A 14,858-nucleotide genomic window follows, 5' to 3' on the forward strand; every position below is an offset into this window, starting at 1 on the left:
ATCCCAATCCTGGCGCTCCCGGGATCTGATCCTAACCCGGCGCTCCCGGGATGCCATCCCAGTCCCATCATTCCTGGGAGCCGATCCCAACCCCGGCATTCCCAGGATCCGATCCAAATCCCCGGCATTCCCGGGATCTGATCCCAACCCCGGCATTCCAGGATCCAATCCCAATCCCTGGAATTCTGGGGAATCCAAATCCCTGGAATTCCCAGGATCCCATCCCAACCCCGGCATTCCCAGGATCCCATCCCAAACCCAGCATTCCCAGGATCCAATCCCAATCCCGGCATTCCTAGGACCCAATCCCAATCCTGGCATTCCCACAATCTCATCCCAATCCCATTATTCCCAGGATCCCATCCCAACCCCTGCATTCCCAGGATCTGATCCAAATCCCTGGAATTCCCGGGATCCGATCCCAATCACAGGGCTCCCAGGATTCCGTCCTAGTCCCAGCATTCCGAGGATCCAATCCCAACCCCGGCATTCCCAGGATCCCATCCCAATCCCTGGCATTCCCAGAAATCCCAATCCCATTATTCCCATGATCCCATCCCAACCCCGGCATTCCCAGGATCCCCATCCCGGTGCTCCCGGGATCCGCTCTCTCTCTCTCTCTCCCTGTGTTCCCACCCAGCTTCATCGCCCCGTTTGTCCCCCTTGTCCCCTGTGCCAGGGCTGTCCCCGCGGGGTCACACCCTCCTTTCCCCATCCCAATGTCACCCCCGAGGTGTCCCCAGGGCCACCAGGGTCCCCCAGCCCCGCGGGGTCTTTGGGAAGTGTCACCGCGTCCCCCCGGGCCAGGCAGGATCCTCGGGCAAGGCGCCACTGGGAGGGGACAAGGGGACACTTCCCTGCTGGCCCTGGTGGCGTTCCCAGCGGTGCCATCCCTGCCGGGCACTTGGGGACACTTCCAGAGGTGACACAACCCCCGAGTGCCGCTGGGTGACATTTCCTGCAGGACGGAGTGTCCAGCTGGGCCACCACCGGTCACCCGGGGTGTCACCGGGACAGCGAAAGGGACACAGGGAGGGACAGGGTGTGGGGGTGGCACTGCCCGGGTGGCGCTGGGGACTGACGGTGTCCCCTCCCCAGCCTACAGGACGGTGTGCGGGGTCAACGGGCCACTGGTGGTGCTGGACAACGTCAAGGTAGGACCCTGCGGTGACACGGGGACAGCGTGGTGGTGGCACCTGGGGCTGCGTGGGGACCCCAGAGCTGAGGGTGCAATGGGGGGAGTGAGTCCCCAGTCCCCTGTCACCTGTCACCTGTCCTCTGTCCCCCCCCTCCCGTCCCCTGGGCTGTCCCCTGGCTGTCCCCTTTCCCTGTGCCATCCCTCCTGTCCCTTGTCCCCTGGGCTGTCCCCAGGGCTGTCCCCTCCTCTCCGGGGTCCGAGCTCCCTCCTCTGGACGCGCTCGGCAGCAGAGCCCTGTCCCCGCCTGCGCGCGGGGGTGGCGTGTCCCATGTCCCCCTGTCCCCGTGTCCCCCTGTCCCCGTGTCCCCGTGTCCCTGCGCTGGTGGCGTGTGCGCCGACACGGGGGACACTGGGGACATTCCGTGGGACGCGTGTGCGCTCGGTCCGGGCACCCTGTCACCCCTGTCCCGTGTCCCTGCCCGAGCTCAGTCCCTGTCCCCTGTGTCCTTGTGCCCTGTCCCCTGTGTCCCAGACCTAGCTCTGGCTCCTGTCCGTTGTCCCCTGTCCCCTTTCCCAGCTCTGTCCGTTGTCCCCTGTACCCCATCCCCTGTCCCCTTTCCCAGCTCTGTCCCTTGTCCCCTGTCCCCCATCCCCTGTCCCCTTTCCCAGCTCTGTCCCTTGTCCCCTGTCCCCCATTCCCTGTCCCCTTTCCCAGCTCTGTCCTTTGTCCCCTGTCCCCCATCCCCTGTCCCCTTTCCCAGCTCTGTCCCTTGTCCCCTGTCCCCTTTCCCAGCTCTGTCCGTTGTCCCCTGTACCCCATCCCCTGTCCCCTTTCCCAGCTCTGTCCCTTGTCCCCTGTCCCCTGCCCAAGCCCCATCTCCCACAGGGACCCTGCTCCGAGCGGGGCCACTCCACACCCCCCGTGTCCCCTTGCTGTCACCTTCCTTGTCCCTTGTCCCGCTCTCCTGGTTGGGCTGGGGCCACCTGGGTAACGCCCAGAGGGTTTTGTCACCCGATGTCGCATTTCCATGGCCCTGCCATTTATTAATTAATCGGCTCAATCAAAGCGGGAGGAGGAGAGCCCTGAGCGTGCTGGGCAGCAGCGACATCGGCCATTGTCCCCAGAGCAGGACGTGTCCCCTCAACACAAACGTCCCCTCCGTGCACCCCGCGGTGTCCCCATGAGTGCCACTCGTGCCTCACGGGGACACCTCGGAGGTGGTGGCAGCCTGGTGGCTCTGGCTGTGACAGCGGAAGTCGGGAGTGGAAAATCCCCTCGACATCGGGGAAACTGAGGCACGGAGCAGTGCCACAGCCCGGGGGCAGCTCCAGGACGGGACAGTGACAGGGACAGGCAGCGCCATCCCCCCGCCACCCCTTTGCTGCCCGGTGCGTCCCCCCTCAGAGTTTGGCGGCTTCAGGACCAAAGGAGGGGAAACTGAGGCAGCACCAGCAGAGCAGGCGGGGCTGGGGTGGCAGGGCCGGGCTGAGGGGACAGAGGGGACACCGCCGCCACATTTGCCCGTGTCGCTGTCCCCACAGTTCGCCCAGTACGCCGAGATCGTGAACTTCACCCTGCCCAACGGCACCACCCGCAGCGGGCAGGTGCTGGAGGTGATGGGCGCCAAGGCCATCGTGCAGGTGAGCGCGGGGACACGGCGACACCGCGGGGACACGGCGACACCGCGGGGACACGGCGACACCGCCACACGGCGACACCGCCACGCGGGGACACGGCGACACCGCCACACGGGGACACCGCCACGCGGGGACACGGCGACACCGCCACGCGGGGACACGGCGACACCGCCACGCGGGGGCTACACGACCCAAGGCTCTGTCCCTGTCCCACGTCCCTGTCCCGGAGCTCTGTCCCTGTCCCGGGTCCCTGTCCCGGGCTCTGTCCCCCTCCAGTGGTGGCTGTCGGGCTCGTGTCCCCTTTAGAGGCGGGACTGGCGTCTTGGGATGGCCAGGGTGGTGGGACAGGTGACAATGTCCTGGGATGGCCAGGGGTGTCCTGGGATGGCCAGTGTGGTGGGACAGGTGACAGTGTCCTTGGACAGATAGTGGGGTCCTGTGATGGACAGTGTCCTGGGACAGGGGACAGTGTCCTGGGACTGGTAGTGATGTCATGGGATGGCCAGGAGTGTCCTGGGGTGGCCAGGGGTGTCCTGGGACAGGCCGTGTCCCCACCCTTCACCCCACAAACGCAACACGGCCCCCCCCGCCCCAATCCCGGGACCGCACTGACACCACCCCAGAGCCACCAACCCTGGGTGTCCCCAGAGCCACCAACCCTGGGGCAACAGGGACTGCCAGGGTGTCCCCAGAGCCACCAACCCTGGGACAGCCAGGCCATCGTCCCCAAAGCCACCAGCCCCGGGATACCAAGGGCCGCCAGGGTGTCCCCTAAGCCACCAGCCCTGGCCGGAGTGTCCCCAAAGTCACCAACCCTGGGACAGCCGGACCATCGTCCCCAAAGCCACCAACCCTGGGACAGCAGCGGCCACCGGGGTGTCCCCAGAGCCACCAACCCTGAGACAGCAGGGGTCGCCAGGGTGTCCCCAGAGCCACCAACCCTGGGACAGCAGCGGCCACAGGAGTGTCCCCAGAGCCACCAACCCTGGGGCTGTTTGGGGTCAAATCGCTCCTAATTAGCCCGGATCCCCCCCAGATCGCCCCGCGGGGGCCCGGGGGGCGGCGCAGCTGCCCCCAAATCGCCGCTCTGATGCCACCTGTGCCTCGGGGATGCCCTTTTAATCCTATTAGGGAGTCAGGCTCGGGCAGGGGGGAAACAGGGGGGGGAAAGGGATAAAAAGAAGGAAAAAAAGGGAGAAAAGGGGATTTTTGCAGCCTCGGCGTTGTTGGGGGTGACCCACAGCCCCCGCACCCACCTGGGGGGCTCCGAGTGTCACCTGTCACCGTCCCCAGATCCCCCTGCTCCCGGGGGCCACCCGGCTCTAATTAAAGCGGCGAGCCGGGGGTTAATTAACGCAAATGATGTCAAATATTATCGGGATCAAAAGGCTTTTCCCGCGGGCGCGGCGTTCACGGTCCGGCCCCAAAAAATCCCCCCAAAGCCCCTCAAGAGGGTTTTTTAACCCCAAACCTTGTCCCTTCTTTTATGTCCCCTCCCGGGGGGCTCGGGGTGAGCGCGGGTCACCTGACACCCCCCAAAGCTTTAATTAATCCTCGTTAATTGCCCTCCCCGGGCACTCCGCAGGTGTTTGAGGGCACATCGGGCATCGATGCCAAGGCGACAACCTGCGAGTTCACGGGGGACATCCTGCGCACGCCGGTGTCCGAGGACATGCTGGGTGAGACCGGGCGCGGCTGGCACCGAAATCTGGGGCGGGGTTGGGGGTTTGGGGTTCACTCTGGGGGTGAGAACGTCCCTGAGTCACCTCCGAGCTGTGACACTCACCTGGGACAGGGCGGGACCCGTCCCCGCGTCCCCTGTGAGGCAATCCCGGGAAACGCGTGGGGTGGGCGGGGAAAGGATTCCAGGTGAGGTGGCACCGGGTTCCTGAAAGCGTCACCCCGTCCCTGGCGGTGTCACCCTGTCCCTGGCGGTGTCACCCCAACCTTGGGGGTGTCACCCTATCCCTGGGGGTGTCACCCCGTTCCTGAAAGTGTCACCCCATCTCTGGAAGTGTCACCGCATCCCTGGCGGTGTCACCCTGTCCCTGGCGGTGTCACCCCGTTCCTGGCGGTGTCACCCCATCCCTGAAAGCATCACCCTGTCCCTGACGGTGCCACCGCATCCTTGGAGGTGTCGCCCTATCCCTAGCGGTGTCACCGCGTCCCTGGAAGTGTCACTGCACCCCTGGAAGCGTTACCCCAACCCTGGAGGTGTCACCCTGTCCCTCGAGGTGTCACCCCAACCCTGGAGGTGTCACCCTATCCCTGGCAATGCCACCCTGCCCCTGACGGTGTCACCCCGATCCTGGAGGCGTCACCCTATCCCTGGTGGTGTCACCGCATCCCCGTTAGTGTCACCGCATCCCTGGAGGTGTCACCCCATCCCTATAAGTGTCACCCCATCGCTGAAAACGTCACCTCACCCCTGCCGGTGTCCCAGGCCAGCCTGGACAGCACCCCAAGCCACCTGGCACAGTGGGAGGTGTCCCCACGGCAGGGAGGTGACATCGACGGGATTTAAGGTCCCTTCCCCCCCCGACCAGATCCAGCTCTGAGCCCCCCCTGTCCCCTCACGTCCCCCGAGCCCCCCAAACCCCCCCGGGGGTCACTCGGGGTCGGGTCGGGGGGTGGCCCTGTCCCTGCGCTGTCCCCCCCACCCACGGGGGCCGCGTGTCCGCCGCGATCCCGCCCGCTCCGGCAAAGGGCAGGGGCGGGGGAGCCCCCCCGGTGTCGCCCCCCTGCCGCTCTCGGTGTCCCCCGGGAGTCGCCGCTGCCGTGGCCGCTGACCTTTCGTGCTCGGCGCTCGGCGCTGCCATCACCCTGATGCGCTGTGACACCGCTGACGTGTCCCCGCACCGCCACCGTGTCCCGTGGGGGGCAGGGGGGGCGGGGAGGGGACGGCAGCCACGGAGGCGAGGTCAGGGAACCGTGGCTTTGTCGCGATCGATGCCACCGCGGCTCCGAGACGGTCGATGAGGCTGAGAGGGAGCGGTGAGGCCGTGTCCCCTCCCTGGGGACGGTTTGGGGGAGGTTGGTGTCACCCCACTGAACTGGGGACTGTGAGAGGGGAGTGACTGGGGACATGGGGACACGGGGATGGGGTGGTGGGGGTGATGGGGACACAGGGACAGAGGGATGGGGACATGGGGACACAGGGACAGGGTGATGGGGTGATGGGGACATGGGGACGGGGTGGTGGGGGTGATGGGGACATGGGGACACAGTTATAGAGTGATGGGGGTGATGGGGACATGGGGACAGGGTGATGGGGGACATTGGGACACGGGGACAGGGTGATGAGGACATGGGGATACGGGGACAGAGTGACGGGGGTGATGGGGACACAGGGACAGGGTAAAAGGGGTGATGGGGACACAGGGACAGAGTGATGGGGGTGATGGGGACGTGGGGACATGGGGACAGGGTGATGGGGGACATTGGGACATGGGGACACGGGGACAGAGTGACGGGGGTGATGGGGACATGGGGACAGAGTGATGGGGGTGATGGGGACATGGGGACACGGGGACAGGATGATGGGGACAAGGTCCTGTCCCCTGTGCCTGTATGGGGGTCACAGTGTCACTCCCCTGCCTGGGAACCCAGGACCCTAACAGGGAGGTGGCAGGGGTGGCCATGGGCATGGGGACACAGGGACAGGGTTGTGGGGGTGGCTGGGGACAGGGTGGGGACATGGGGGTCTTTTCCCCACATGCTGGCATCTTCCTGCCGCAGGAGCTGCGGTGTCACCCAGCCTGCAGGTGACACTTCCTGCCCCACAGCCCCCGGTCCCTGTGTCCCCTCTGGGGTGGGAGGTGTGTGCTGGCATCGGGGTGGGGACCGTGCCCCAGGGCCATGGGACCGGCAGGTGCCACCCCCGGCTGGTGGCCTCGGGCAGGGACAGTCCCTGTGTCCCCACAGGCCGAGTGTTCAACGGCTCCGCCAAACCCATCGACAGCGGCCCCCCGGTGATGGCCGAGGACTTCCTGGACATCAACGGTGACGGCTCCGGCTGGGCGGGACCGCGGGAGGGGCTTGGGGATGGCCTGGAATTGGGGGTGGCACGTGTCCTGATGGTGTCACTGTGGTGTCACTGTGCCCTGTGGTGTCACCGTGCCCTGGTGGTGTCACCATGCCCTGGTGGTGTCACTGTGCCCTGGGGGTGTCACCACATCCCTGCATCCTTACATGGATCCCTCCATCCCTCCACCCATCCTTCCATCCATCCATCCATCCATCCATCCATCCATCCATCCATCCATCATCCATCCATCCATCATCCATCCATCCATCCCTTCATCCCTTCATCCCTCCATCCATCCATCCATCCCTCCATCCCTCCATCCCTCCATCCCTCCATCCATCCATCCCTCCATCCCTCCATCCCTCCATCCATCCATCCATCCATCCATCCATCCATCCATCCATCCATCCATCCATCATCCATCCATCCGTCCCTCCATCCGTCCATCCATCCATCCATCCATCCATCCATCCATCCATCCATCCATCCTTCCATCCATCCATCCATCCATCCATCCATCCATCCATCCATCCTTCCATCCATCCCTCCATCCCTCCATCCCTCTATCCCTCCATCCCTCCATCATCCATCCATCTATCCCTCCATCCATCCATCCATCCATCCATCCCTCCATCCATCCCTCCCTCCCTCCCAACCGGGTTGCTCCAGGAGGGTGTCCAGGCACTGTGATGGTTCCTGTCCCTCCCCAGAGCTGCTCCCTGCTCATCTCTGGAATTCTTTCCCAGTTTTTCCACCATCCAGGGCCATCCCTGCATCCTCCCCCCATCCCTGCAAGCGTCCAAGGCCAGGCTGGACAGGGCTTGGAGCACCCCGGGATACTGGGAATGGTCCCTGGGTGGGACCGGATGGCTTCAAGGCCCCCTCCAGCCCCACCATTCCATGATCCCTCCTTTTCCCGCTCCAGGCCAGCCCATCAACCCGCACGGGCGGATCTATCCCGAGGAGATGATCCAGACCGGGATCTCTCCCATCGACGTCATGAACAGCATCGCCCGCGGACAGAAAATCCCCATCTTCTCGGCCGCCGGGCTGCCCCACAACGAGGTGGGATTGCAGGAGAGGAGGGTGGAGGGGCTGGCAAGGTCAGATCCCTGCTCCTGGAGTCGGGAAGCTGTCGTCAGCTCGTGCCTCAGTTTCCCTGTCGGCGCGGCAATCACTGTGCGGGGGGATCTGGGCTGGTTTAGGGTCCCTAAATCCAGGGACTGGGGAGCTCCAGACTCTTCTCATGTCCCCCATGAGTGTGGGACGGAGCAGGAGGGGCTGGAAATTCCAGAGGGGGATGGGATGGGATTGGGATTGGGATGGGATGGGATGGGATCCATGGGATGGGATGGGATGGGATGGGATGGGATGGGATGGGATGGGATGGGATGGGATGGGATGGGATGGGATGGGATGGGATGGGATGGGATGGGATGGGATGGGATGGAATCCATGGGATGGGATAGCATGGGATGGGATCCATGGGATGGGATAGGATGGGATGGGATCCATGGGATGGGATAGGATGGGATGGGATCCATGGGATGGGATAGGATGGGATGGGATCCATGGGATGGGATGGCATAGGATGGGATCCATGGGATGGGATAGGATGGGATCCATGGGATGGGATAGGATGGGATGGGATCCATGGGATGGGATGGCATAGGATGAGATCCATGGCATAGGATAGGATGGGGTGGGATCCATGCTATGGGATGGTATTGGGATGGGATCCATGGGAGATGGGATGGGATCCATGGGAGATGGGATGGGACGGGATCCATGGGATAGGAGAGGATTGGTATGGAATGGGATCCGTGGGATGGGATCCATGGGATGGGATGGGACGGGATGGGATCCATGGGATGGGACAGGATGAGGTGGGATCCATGGGATGGTATTGGGATGGGATGGGATCCCTGGGAGATGGGATGGGATCCATGGGATAGGAGAGGATTGGGACGGGATGGGATCCACGGCATGGGATGGGATCCATGGGATAGGAGAGGATTGGGACGGGATGGGATCCGTTGGATGGGATGGGAATCATCCCAGACCAGCCAAGAGTGGCCACAGACAAGGCAGGACGCAGAAGAGGGGCACACCCTGCTGGCCCCGACCGTGGGGCCATGTCCCGGTCCCACAGGGGCCATGGCCGCTCCAGGGTGTCCCTGCTGCCACCCCTGTCCCTGTCCCCTCCCGCAGATCGCAGCGCAGATCTGCCGCCAGGCCGGGCTGGTGAAGAAGTCCAAGGACGTGGTGGATTTCCATGAGGACAACTTCGCCATCGTCTTTGCGGCCATGGGGGTGAGTCAGGACGTCCCAGGTGACCCCAGTCCCCGTGTCCCCGTGTCCCCGTGTCCCCACCCGCTGACGGCGTGTCACACCCGCCACAGGTGAACATGGAGACCGCGCGGTTCTTCAAGTCGGACTTCGAGCAGAACGGCTCCATGGAGAACGTCTGCCTCTTCCTCAACCTGGCCAACGACCCCACGTGAGGCACAGCCCTGCCTCCTCCTCCTCTTCCTCTCCTTCTCCCTCCTCCTCCTCCTTTTCTCTCCCTCTTTTTTCTCTTCATTCTTCCTTCTTCCTCCTCCTCCTTTCTCTTTCTCCTTCCTCCTCCTTGTCTTCCCTCTCTCTTTTCCCTTCTCCTTTTCCCTTCTTTCCCCTTCTCCTTTTCCCTTCTTTTCCCTTCTCCTTTTCCCTCTCTCTTTTCCCTTCTCCTGTTCCCTTCTCAGTTTCCCTTCCCCTTCCTCTCTTATTTTCTTTTTCCTTTTCCTTTCTCCTTCTTCCTTCTCCTTCTCCCTCTTTTCCTTCTTCCTTCTCCTCCTCCTTCCTTTCTTATTCTTTTCCTTTCTCCTATTCCCCATCTCCTTTTCCTTTTCTCTTCTCTCTCCTCTTCCTTTCTCCTTTTTCCTTTTTTATCTTTCTTTTATCTCCATTTTCTTCCTTCTCCTTCTCCTTCTCCTTCTCCTTCTCCTTCTCCTTCTCCTTCTCCTTCTCCTTCTCCTTCTCCTTCTCCTTCTCCTTCTCCTTCTCCTTCTCCTTCTCCTTCTCCTTCTCCTTCTCCTTCTCCTTCTCCTTCTCCTTCTTTCTCCCTCTTTTTCCTCCTCCTCCATTTTCTCCTCCATTTTCCTTCTCCTTCTCTCCTCTCCCTCTCCCTTTCCCCTTTCCCTTTCCTCCCTCTCCCTCTCCTCCCTCTCCTTCCTCTCCCTCTCCCCCACCAGGACCCCCTAATTCCACCCGGATCACTTTGGGGGTGCTCTCCTGACCCCCCCTGGGGTTCCCCAGTGCCCCACCCTGCGTGGGGTCCCCAAAACTCCGGGATTCCCCCTGCACCGTGGGAACCCCACCCCACACACCAGGCTGGGCTCTTCTGCACGCCCTCCTGGCACCCCCAACCTGCCCTGCAGGGGCTAATTAGCCTAATCGCGCTAATTGGGGGCGTCCCACAGGATCGAGAGGATCATCACGCCGCGGCTGGCGCTGACCACGGCCGAGTTCCTGGCGTACCAGTGCGAGAAGCACGTGCTGGTCATCCTGACCGACATGAGCTCCTACGCCGAGGCCCTCCGCGAGGTCAGCGCGGGGCGGCCGCGGGGTCTGGGGGACCAGGGTGACAGGGACAGCCCAGGGTCCTCGGGGTGCCCGGGGTGACAAGGACAGCCCAGGGTCCTCAGGGAGTTTGGGGTGCCCAGGGTGACAAGGACAGCCCAGGGTCCTCGGGGAGTTTGGGGGGCCCAGGGTGACAAGGACAGCCCAGGGTCCTCGGGGAGTTTGGGGGGCCCAGGGTGACAAGGACAGCTGGCAGTCCCAGGGTACTTGGGGGACCCAGGGTGACAAGGACAGCCCAGGGTCCTCGGGGTGCCCAGGGTGACAAGGACAGCCCAGGGTCCTTGGGGTGCCTGGGGTGACAAGGACAGCCCAGGGTCCTTGGGGTGCCTGGGGTGACAAGGACAGCTCAGGGTCCTTGGGGAGTTTGGGGTGCCCAGGGTGACAAGGACAGCCCAGAGTCCTTGAAGACTTTGGGGGGACCAGGGTGACAAGGACAGCTGGGGGCAACAGGGTACCTGGGGGGTTTGAGGTGACAAGGACAGCCCAGAGTCCTTGGGGAGTTTGGGGTGCTCAGGGTGACAAGGACAGCTGGGGATCCCAGGGTCCTTGGGGTGCCCAGGGTGACAAGGACAGCCCAGGGTCCTTGGGGTGTTTGGGGTGCCCAGGGTGACAAGGACAGCTGGGGGTCCCAGAGTCCTTGGGGAGTTTGGGGTGTCCAGGGTGACAAGGACAGCTGGAGGTGTTTAGGGTTCTTGGGGGTTTTGGAGTGACAAGGACAGCCCAGAGTCCTTGAAGACTTTAGGGTGCCCAGGGTGACAAGGACAGCTGGAGGCAACAGGGTCCTTGGGGTACCTGGGGGGCTCAAGGTGACAAGGACAGCCCAGGGTCCTTGGAGAGTTGGGGGTGCTCAAGGTGACAAGGACAGCTGGGGATCCCAGGGTGCTTGTGGGACCCAGGGTGACAAGGACAGCCCAGGGTCCTTGGGGGCTTTGGGGTGCTCAGGGTGACAAGGACAGCTGGGATTCCCACGGTTTTTGGGGCTTTGGGGGTTTTGAGGGGTTTGGGGTGTCTGGGGTGCTTAGGGCACCAGCACACCTGGGGTTCCCAGGCTTCTTGGGGTGTTTGGGGTGTCTGGGATATCCATCATACCTGGAGTTTCCACAATCCTTGAGTTTTTTGGGGTCTTTGGGATAGCCAGCACACTTGGGGGTTTTGGGGGGGTCTGGGCTGCTCAGGACACTGGTGTCCCTTGTGCCTCCTGTGGTTTTTGGGGTGTTTGGGGTCTTTGGGGTACCCGGGGTGCTCAGGGTCACAACGACATCTGGGGTTCCCAGGGTCCTTGGGAAGTTTGGGGTGATCAAGGTTGACAAGAACATCTGGGGTTCCCATGGTTTTTAGGGGTTTTGAGTTTTTTGGGGTGTTTGGGGCACCTAGCACGCCTGGGATGCTCAGGACACTCGCGTCCCTCGTGCCTCCCGCGGATTTTGGGGTGTTTGGGGTGCTCTGAGCCCCCCAACCCCGCAGGTGTCCGCAGCCAGGGAGGAGGTGCCGGGCCGCCGCGGCTTCCCTGGCTACATGTACACGGACCTGGCCACCATCTACGAGCGCGCCGGGCGCGTGGAGGGCAGGAACGGCTCCATCACCCAGATCCCCATCCTCACCATGCCCAACGATGGTCAGCAGGGCCGGGAACACCGGGAGGGGACGGGAACACCGTGGGGGAGCGGGATTTCCCCACTCCGGGAAATCGCAGGGGTGGGAAATCCCAAATTGGGCTGGTTTTACCCAGTTTTGGGGAGCTCCTGGGGCGGTGGCGCTGCTGGGGGGATTTAGGGTCTGAGAGTTCCCCATGTCCTCAACAGCCCTTCAACACCTCCTGTTTGGGGTCCTCAGCTTCAGGACAAGGAGGGGACACCAAAACCCATCTGTGCCACCCCAACAATCCCCAACCCCTCCCACTGAGGGTCCCAATTCCAGGACAGGGAGGTGACACTGAGACCCCTCTGTGCCACCCAAGCCACCCCCATCCCCTCCCATTTGGGGTCACTCCAGGGCAAGGGAGGTGACACTGAGACCCCTCTGTGCCATCCATGCCACCCCCATCCCCTCCCATGTGAGGTCACTCAGGGACAAGGCGGTGGCATCAAAGCCCCTCTGTGCCATCCCAACCACCCCATCTCCTCCCATTTGGGGTCCCCAGCTCCAGGACAAGGGAGGTGACACTGAGACCCCCCCTGCTGACCCCAGTGGAGGCTGTGCTGCCCCAGTGACCCCACAGATGTCACACAGCAGTGTCCCGTGTCCAGCCCCGCTTGGGGGTCTCACCACCCCTTTGTCCCCCACCCCAGACATCACCCACCCCATCCCCGACCTGACGGGCTTCATCACCGAGGGCCAGATCTACGTGGACCGGCAGCTCCACAACCGCCAGGTTCCTTCCCAAACCCCCTCCCATCTCCAGGGATGGATCCAGGATGGATCCAGGGATGGATCCAGTGCTGGAAACCCCTCGGGAACGCCGAGATGGGGGTGCTGGGGGAAGGGGTGGGGTCCCCCAGGGCTGGCTGGACACTGGGGTCGCTCCCACCCTACAGATTTACCCCCCCATCAACGTTCTGCCGTCCCTGTCGCGGCTGATGAAATCGGCCATCGGAGAGGGAATGACCAGGAAGGACCACGGGGACGTGTCCAACCAGCTGGTGAGGGCTTGGGGACACTCGGGGGGCGTTTGTCACTTCGGGGCCCTCCTGTCCCCCTCTTCGGGGAGGCCCAGGTGAGGCCCCACAGGTGGAGCTGCTCCTGCTCCCAGATCCCAAATTCAGGAGGCTGTGGAGCTGCTGGAGCCATTCCAGAGGATGTTCTGGAGATGCTCTGGGGCTGGAGCTGCTCTGGAGCCAGGCTGGGAGAGCTGGGAATGTTCTCCTGGAGAAGGGAAGAGCTCAGAGTGCCAGGATTGGCCACGGGATTCCAGAGGGGAGCTCTGATTTTGGGATGATTCAGGATTGGATCCCACTGAGCTGCATGGGATGTTCTCAATCCCAAATCTTCAGCTGCATTTATTGGGATGTGGGGAAAATCCAGGGAAAGTGATGACACACGGGAATGCTGGGGCTGCCCCACATCCCTGGGAAGTCCAGGCTGGGCTGGACAGGAGCAACCTGGGGTAGGGGAACATGTCCCTAAACATGGATGGGGTGGAAGGGGATGGGATTTAAGGCCCCATTCCAGGATTCTCAGCCAGGCTGGGAGAGCTGGGAATGTTCCCCTGGAGAAGAAAAAAATCCAAGGAATCCTCATGGTCCCTAAAGGGGCTCCAGGAGAGCTGGAGAGGGACTGGGGACAAGGGACAGAGGGACAGGAGCCAGGGAATGGCTGCCACTGGGAAAGGGGAGATTGGGCTGGGATCTTGGCAAGGAATTGCTGGCTGGGAGGGTGGGCAGGGGCTGGGCTGGAATTCCCAGATTTGCTGTGGCTGCCCCTGGATCCCTGGCAGTGCCCAAGGCCAGGCTGGATCCATCTGGGATAGTGGGAGGTGTCACTGCCATGGATGGGGTGGGAATGGATGGGATTTCAAGTCTTTTCCAATTCAAACCATTGCAGGATTGTGGAGCTCTTTTGCTCTGTGAGAGCTGGGAATTTTCCCCTGGAGAAGGGAAAAATCCAGGGAATCCTCAGAGTCCCAAAAAGGGCTCCAGGAGAGCTGGAGAGGGACTGGGGACAAGGGACAGAGGGACAGGAGTCAGGGAATGGCTCCCACTGGGAAAGGGGAGATTGGGCTGGGATCTTGGCAAGGAATTGCTGGCTGGGAGGGTGGGCAGGGGCTGGGCTGGAATTCCCAGATTTGCTGTGGCTGCCCCTGGATCCCTGGCAGTGCCCAAGGCCAGGCTGGGATGGATCTCTGAGCCACCCAGCTGGTGGGAGGTGTCCCTCGGTGGCACCGGCCGGGCTGTGGGGTCCGTGCCCATCCCGATCCACGGGTGGAATCCCTGGATCCCGCAGTACGCCTGCTACGCCATCGGGAAGGACGTGCAGGCCATGAAGGCCGTGGTGGGCGAGGAGGCCCTGTCCGCCGACGACCTCCTCTACCTGGAGTTCCTGCACAAGTTCGAGAAGCACTTCATCTCCCAGGGTGAGCCTCCGGCCCCGAACCAGCCCTTTGGGGTCCGGGGGAGCCCCTGCAGCAGCCCCAGACCCCCCTCCCCTCTCCGCCGGCAGGTCCCTACGAGAACCGCAGCATTTTCGAGTCGCTGGACATCGGCTGGCAGCTCCTGCGCATCTTCCCCAAGCAGCTCCTCAAGCGCATCCCCGAGAGCATCCTGGCCGAGTTCTACCCCCGCGAGGCCAAGGCGCCCGAGCAGGGCACGGCCCTGTGACCCCACGGCCCCACAAATCCCCCTTCCTCCTGCAATCACACCCCCCTTTCCTAAAACCGGGGAAAATCTCTTGGTTTTTATTGGTAAATAAACCACCATGGTCACCAAACCCTTCTGTTCT

General features: G+C 62.9%; 1 protein-coding gene across 1 annotated transcript; it reads left to right on the top strand.

Annotated features, from left to right (window-relative positions):
* Window positions 1-1,104: 1,104 nt before the first annotated feature.
* Window positions 1,105-14,737, top strand: LOC311166012 (V-type proton ATPase subunit B, kidney isoform; the record flags this gene model as incomplete). Its single annotated transcript, XM_084227504.1, has 13 exons — window positions 1,105-1,154; window positions 2,681-2,779; window positions 4,362-4,455; window positions 6,701-6,778; window positions 7,729-7,868; window positions 9,015-9,116; window positions 9,206-9,303; window positions 10,265-10,388; window positions 11,889-12,039; window positions 12,713-12,795; window positions 12,959-13,063; window positions 14,364-14,493; window positions 14,580-14,737. Exons 2-13 carry the CDS (start codon window positions 2,756-2,758, stop codon window positions 14,735-14,737), a joined length of 1,287 nt encoding a protein of 428 aa, XP_084083630.1. The 5' UTR covers window positions 1,105-1,154; window positions 2,681-2,755.
* Window positions 14,738-14,858: the final 121 nt, after the last annotated feature.

This window comes from Fringilla coelebs (genome assembly GCF_963513975.1).
Source record: "Fringilla coelebs genome assembly, contig: SCAFFOLD_400, whole genome shotgun sequence".
Taxonomy (NCBI): Eukaryota; Metazoa; Chordata; class Aves; order Passeriformes; family Fringillidae; genus Fringilla; species Fringilla coelebs.